Source organism: Arachis hypogaea, unplaced genomic scaffold (assembly GCF_003086295.3).
Source record: "Arachis hypogaea cultivar Tifrunner unplaced genomic scaffold, arahy.Tifrunner.gnm2.J5K5 arahy.Tifrunner.gnm2.scaffold_579, whole genome shotgun sequence".
NCBI lineage: Eukaryota > Viridiplantae > Streptophyta > Magnoliopsida > Fabales > Fabaceae > Arachis > Arachis hypogaea.
The window spans coordinates 1-6,883 of NW_027255739.1; the positions used below are offsets into that span (position 1 = coordinate 1).

Below are 6,883 nucleotides of genomic sequence, written 5' to 3' on the forward strand. Positions count from 1 at the left end.
TGGCGACGCGGATGCTCTGACTTGCATTTGGGGAGGTCAATCTTGTCAGTCCAACACTGTAAGTGCAGACAATCTCGAGCTTGGGGAGGGAGTCGATCATGGTGGCGTCAGCACCCAATTTGGTGTCGACGATGCCGATGGAATTGAGTGTGCTTGAGAGCGGGAGGGGTAGTTCAGACTGAGAGGTTGAGGTTTGCCAGTTGCTCTTCAGGTAGGGTGCATTGGTTGTCATCACACTCCATGGATTCCATTTAGTACTTCCATCGTCGAGGGAGAGAGAGAGAGGCTTAGTCCCCTTCTTAGCCAGTAAATCGCACTTAACCTAGATTCACTCACTAAAATCAATTAATCGAATGGATCTATTTTAACTCTTTTTCATTTAATTTCCTTTTTTGTTTTTTAACTCTAATTATATCCAGGCCCATAATCAAAATGGTATCACTCATGCATCAATATATTTCTGTCATCTGTCAAATGGATCTAATATAAACTCTTTTTTCCTTTTTTCAACTCGAATTAAATAACAATGAGTATTACTTATACATTCTTATACCTATATTTAATATTTAAGGTATATTTTTTTTATATTTTATATTAAAATAATTGATAAATAATGAGAAAAGATAAATTTTGATGAATAATGCTATGCATTGTTATTCAAACCACTTATATGTTGTTAATTCTAATTCTAATATTAAAACACACCTTTTATTTTTACTTAGTTACTTATTGAAGTTGAATATGACATTTTTAACACACACAAAACTCTACTATTAGTGAACAAAATTGATGTTTAGCACTTGACAGTTCAGAACTCTTGAACTCAAGCAGCAAGAAGTTATTAAACGGTTCTTATGCCAGCAGCTTCTTTAGAATATATTCGTTCTCCTCCCAAGGTGCCTTAAGTTTCTCTATAGCCATTGTTTTCAATTTCATTTAAAGGATGAATAGTATTTTTCTTAAAATTATTTATAACTTTTCACCAGAGGTCTACAATGAATGAAATATAGTTTCAGTTGTAATATAAAAATTATAGCAATTTTGCTGTTAGCTATCTTATTGGCATCTACTGCCATGATTCTTCTGCTAAATTGTACATACTGGAAACATCATATAATCACACTAATTAATAATATGAGAAAATAAAATAGCACGAACGAGTTCTCAATTCACTGCATGGATCATGGATGTGCCAACATTCTCATACAAAACTGCAAGATTATTATTGCTTAAAATTTTCAAAGCAGATGTAAACAGTAAGGTTAATTACAGGACTGGAGTGGCAAGTGGTTTTGCGAGGAAGTGAGCTTCCAAGTTTGCAAGGACAAGATCCGCCATGGCAGTGCGAGTTTCGACGGTGGCGCTTCCAATATGAGGCAAGAGCACAACATTGTCCAACTCAAACAGCTCTGGAGGCACATGAGGTTCATCGTGGAACACATCCAAGCCGGCCCCACCCAAGCGACCTTCCAACAGCGCAGAAACCAGCTCAGCCTCATCAACATGCTTCCCTCGCCCAACATTGATTAGAACGCCCTTAGGACCAAGCGCGTTCATCACATCGCGGTTAATTATATGGTGCGTTTCTATGGTGAGGGAGCAAGCAACAACTAAAATGTCGCAGTTAGAGGCTAAGTCAACAACACTTGGGTAGTATTTGTAACTACTACACTCTGTTTTAACTGTTCTTGAGTGGTAACATATCTTACAGTTAAAGGCCTCAGCTCTCTTCGCCACTGCCTTTCCTATCCTCCCCAATCCAAGAATGCCAACTGTCTTCCCAGAGAACTGCCAAACGGAATTAATAGTCAGTTTCGACTTTCGAGGAGTTAGTTATTGTTAGTTTGTTACCTTAGTGGTGAGAGGGTAGCTGCCTTGGTGCTTCCATTTTCCGCTTCTGACGAAGACATCGCACTGACACAGCCGCCTCAGGAGGGAGATAATCAAGGCCATTGCCACGTCAGCGGTCTCGTCGGTGATGACATCAGGGGTGTTAGTCACGCGGATCCCTCTCTCGGCGCACTTTCTGAGATCGACCTTGTCAACGCCGACGCCATAGCAGGACACGATCTCCAGCATTGGAAGCGCATCGATGAGCTTGGCGTCGGCGCCGTCCACGGAATTCACGACGACGGCGCGTATGGAAGCAGCGTGTTTGGTTCTGTCACGGAGGAGGTTGAATCGGGCTTGGAGGTGGTGCTCGAGGTAAGGGAAGGTTGGGTGAGGCACCAACACTCCGATTGATTCCATTTCCTCTTTCCTTGCGTTGACTCTGACTCGAAGGTTTTTCTCCAACTTTTGTCTAGTTTCTTTTACCTAAATTACTAAATTAGCATTGTACATTGAATTTTCTATTTAAAAAAAAAAAGTGAAAATTCAGATACAACTCGACTTCACGTAAAGTTGATATTGAGAGTCGTTAGATAATTTGACTATATTTTCATCTAACGACTATCAGATATCGACTTCACATGAAATCAATTTCACCTAAGTTTTCCCTTTAAAAGAAATAGCACACTTAATTCTTAAAGTTAATCTTTTATACTCCAACATTGTTGTTACGGTGGGTAACCGGAGATTAATAGAATAGATGGTGCTAGTTGGTCCAATCGTCCGCGGATGGTAGTTTCCGAGCTGGTTCGTATGGGGGGTGGTACCTGCAAAGACACTCCGATGCCTAAGTTAGCAAGGGTGTTAGCAGGTCTAAAGAGTATTGGGCTTAGAGATACCTGAGGGGTGTCAGTGTATTTATAGTGGTGAGCCAATAACCACCGTTGGAGTAGTGCCGTATCTTTTGGGTGATAACCGTCCCTTTATCTTAGGGAGGTTAAGATATGGCTTGATGAAACGGTTTAGAGAGATTTTAGGGCGATTACTCATTTGAATGAGTGATTATCTGCCAGCTAATCTCATGTCCGACTTCTTTAGAGTAAGTCGTAGTCAGCACCGACTTCTTATATGAAGGTCGGTGCTTAGCTAGGCTTAATCTTTCGGATTAGGCCTTTTATTTGTATCTGGACCTTTATTATTGGGCCAGGATATGAACAATTGTATATCCCTTAAAGGCTAAAAGAAGAGTACTAATCCTAGTATTAAATTAGTCATATAAAAATCTTGCTTTATATGTTGGCACAACGTCATTGTTAATTATTAAGTGAATTTAAGTCCATTTTAAAAATATCGAAAATCCTCAGTAAAAAAAATCATTTTTGTCCTTAGAAAATTTTCTTGCAATTTTTTTTAAAGGTTTTAGCCTAACTTTTATAATAGTAATAAGAAAAAGAAAAGGAAGATGCATGTTAAGAAAGGAGAAGAAACTTTTTCAATTTTTTTCCTCAAATAATATGTAATATATAATTTTTCATTAAAGTTTGATCAAGAAAAAAATTTAAAAAATTGTGTAATGAAAAGTTACACTACAAATAGGCATAAAGTCAAAGCAAGGTGAGTTATAGTAAATCCATAATTTTATTTCAATTTTACTGGCTATTATATACTTGGATGGCTGTCTTTGACGGTCATTAATTACCATTGACCTCAAATTAGAAATTGAACTCCAACTAACTAACAACCACCCAACATCCCTAAATTACATAAAGCAAAAGATAATGCAAAATATTTTTAATTTGTGTATATGGCACTTAGACCTCTCCCATTTTGTTACAACATGCACCCCACGTTCCCAGAGCCAATCTCAAAAAAGAAAAACAAACACAAAAACCATCAAACAAATCACCTCCATTTCTAAAAAAAAAAAACTCAAGTAAAATAAGAAGTCCAATAATAATAATTCCATATTCCTGACTACTACTTGCTTTGGCGTCTCATCTGCAACTTCATTCCCTTCATCAAAAACTTCAATTTTCCTAGCTTGAGAAAGTTTCAAAAGAATTTTTTTCATTTCAAAAAAACGAAAATGGTTCAAGAGCAAGAAGGTGGCTACAAGAACAAACTGTTCAATTTCAGAGGGATGTTTGATGGCGCAGGGAGGCATGCCAAGAGTTTGAGCGTTGACACCGGCGGCAGCAAAGAATCCCCGGCGGACACCGACGGCGCGGCTTCCTCAAGAAGTCAAGGATCAAAGCCTCTTAATGAGTCGGAGAAGATTGCTAATAAGCCAAAGGTATTGACCCCGGAGGAAACAGCACTCAAAGAAAGCATAGACGAGCTATTAAAAGGTCTGATCATGAATCCTTGTTGACTAATTCTATGTTAATTATTTTATTTATTCAGCATTATTATTCATGCATTCATGGTTGGTTTTAATTCAGATATGGAACAGATGAAGGAGAGGTTCTCCAAATTGCTGCTGGGTGAAGACATGTCCGGTGGAGGAAAAGGTGTTTCTTCTGCTTTGGCACTGTCAAATGCATTCACAAACCTTGCAGGTATGTATCAGTTTTCCTGCATGCCATGATGAATGTAATTTTTCCTAATTCAAATGGTTCTCTATTGTCACTGCTGTATCAATATTTTTGTGAATTCATGCATGCAGCTTCTATTTTTGGTGAACAAAGACGGCTAGAACCAATGCCCCCAGAAAGGAAAGCAAAATGGAGAAAAGAAATTGATTGGCTTCTATCTGTCACAGACTATGTTGTTGAAATGGTCCCTTCACAACAAGTAGGAAAGGATGGAACAATCATGGAGGTAATAAACTAATAATCCTCTTCAATTTTCTTTCCTTTATCTCCATCATTCTTCATACAATTTGCTATAACATTGAACCTTGTCTTTGATTGAACAGATCATGACCACAAAGCAGAGAACTGATCTCCACATGAACGTCCCCGCCTTGCGCAAACTCGATACAATGCTTATAGTAAGATCATATTTAAGTTTCATGGAACTGATGATGATTGCTAATTATTAGTTATATCTAACAATTGGTGATGTACAGGATTGCCTTGATAACTTCAAAGAGCCACAAGAGTTCTTTTATGTTAAAAAAGATTCAGGAGGTGATGATAAAGATCCAAAGATGAAAAGCGATGAGAAGTGGTGGCTACCTACACCTAAGGTTCCCCCAGAAGGTCTATCAGACAATGCTAGGAGATTTTTGCAGTACCAAAAAGACTGTGTAAATCAGGTACTTAAGGCAGCCATGGCAATCAATGCTCAAGTTATAACAGAAATGGAGGTCCCTGAAAATTATATGGACTCCCTACCCAAGGTAATGGATACAAAAAGAAAAGAAGGAAGCTAGTGAAATATTAATATAGATTTTGATTTGTGTTCTGTTTGAAATTTGCAGAATGGAAGATCAAGTCTAGGAGACTCAATCTACAAGAGTATCACAGTTGAACATTTCGATCCTGATCAGCTCCTATCAACCATGGACTTATCTTCGGAACATAAAATCCTAGACCTCAAGAACAGAATTGAAGCATCCATAGTTATTTGGAAGCGGAAGATGCACCACAAAGATGGAAAGCCATCCTGGAGTTCTGCTGTGAGTTTGGAAAAAAGAGAACTCTTTGAAGAGAGAGCAGAAACCATCTTACTCCTCTTAAAGCATCGTTTCCCAGGCCTTCCTCAATCTTCATTGGAAATAAGCAAAATCCAATTCAACAGGGTAATTAACCCCATGCCATGCATCACTTCAGTTCAATATCTGCAAATATATACACACTTTAATTAACATCACATATATTTATCCCTAAAAATCTTTTTGATATCACAATTTTGAACGAATCACTCAATTTTAAACTACCTAACAGGATGTGGGGTTGGCTGTTCTTGAGAGCTATTCAAGAATATTGGAAAGTTTGGCCTTCACAGTGCTGTCAAGAATAGATGATGTACTACAAGCAGATTTTCAAACCCAAATTCCGGCTAAAAAGTCAGGTAACAGAACCTCATCAAGACCCAGTCCTAGAGAAAAAGGTAATGGTGGAGACAATGGCCAAATGACCCTATTAGATTTCATGGGATGGGGAACTGATCAAGGCTCAGAAGGAAAAAAAGAAAAGGACCCTTTTGCTGCTTCAGATGACTTCTACAAAGACATTGACTCAAAGCATGAGCAGAAACTTCCAAACGTAAATACACACAAGAAGACATCTTACTTAGACAACTTGAATATTATGAGAAGTCCAACATCACGCCATTAGAGAGTTTAGGTGTTTATTGGGAGTTTTCATCGTTGTTTATACACGATTCTTTTACCATGTTCTGTTCTCTTGTACATAGGAAAGAGAATTAATGAATTATACAAAACTGATCATGTCCATGTGTGTAACAACACGTTTCCCTGGCTCCAATTATCCTGTGTTTATGGAAGGATTTGTAGAGACTTGTAACTACTCTTCTGATGTATCAATCATTTGTATGGTTAGTTCCTTTATGATTTTTAATCTTTTTTATGACAGTTTCAATGTAGATATCAATTATTTTGTAGAAACAACAGAACACTGGTCAATGACTTAATTTGTATTTCGTAAAAGTATAATGCATTTTAATTTTTTTAAGTACTGCTTTACATAATTTTATCACAATACTTTGATTATATATAAGTCTAATTATCTTAATTTAAGAGTGGTTAAATATTTACTTTATCAATTTACTGACTTAAAAATTTGATTCATAATAATTTATCTCTTTTCAATTGAAAAAATGAATGCCACAATTTGACAAAAAAAAAAACATAATTCAAGTATTTAATATTTTAATGTTAAGATTTAAAAATACAAAATAATGATAACAAATTTAAAAATTATAATAAGAAAAAGAGAAAAAGACAAATTAATTCCTGACCTTTTACACCGCAGACATTTTAGTTTCTGGTCATTAGAAAATAGTTTTAAGTCCCTGACGTCTAGCGTTTGTTTTGTGGTACTGGGACGGAGACTGGGAGACTGAAACACAGTATCATATTTGTTGG

At 37.0% G+C, this 6,883-nt stretch overlaps 2 protein-coding genes across 4 annotated transcripts; one reads left to right on the forward strand and one right to left on the reverse strand.

Moving 5' to 3' along the window:
- Positions 1–1,148: 1,148 nt before the first annotated feature.
- On the reverse strand, positions 1,149–2,250 carry LOC114927412 (glyoxylate/hydroxypyruvate/pyruvate reductase 2KGR). Its single transcript, XM_029296987.2, has 2 exons — positions 1,852–2,250; positions 1,149–1,788 (listed from the first exon to the last, which is right to left on the reverse strand). The coding sequence occupies exons 1-2, from the start codon at positions 2,248–2,250 to the stop codon at positions 1,267–1,269; spliced, it is 921 nt and encodes a 306-aa protein (XP_029152820.1). The 3' UTR covers positions 1,149–1,266.
- On the forward strand, positions 2,144–6,470 carry LOC114923970 (rop guanine nucleotide exchange factor 12). Of its 3 annotated transcripts, XM_072231913.1 has the most exons (8): positions 2,144–2,283; positions 3,987–4,178; positions 4,272–4,388; positions 4,496–4,650; positions 4,748–4,822; positions 4,901–5,173; positions 5,255–5,575; positions 5,721–6,470. In XM_072231913.1, the coding sequence occupies exons 3-8, from the start codon at positions 4,274–4,276 to the stop codon at positions 6,111–6,113; spliced, it is 1,332 nt and encodes a 443-aa protein (XP_072088014.1). In that variant the 5' UTR covers positions 2,144–2,283; positions 3,987–4,178; positions 4,272–4,273; the 3' UTR covers positions 6,114–6,470. The 3 variants fall into 3 exon arrangements, with proteins under 3 accessions (XP_072088014.1, XP_029152818.1, XP_029152819.1); XM_029296985.2 differs by lacking the exon at positions 2,144–2,283 and having other exon boundaries at positions 2,363–4,178; XM_029296986.2 differs by lacking the exon at positions 2,144–2,283 and having other exon boundaries at positions 3,660–4,178; positions 4,283–4,388.
- Positions 6,471–6,883: the final 413 nt, after the last annotated feature.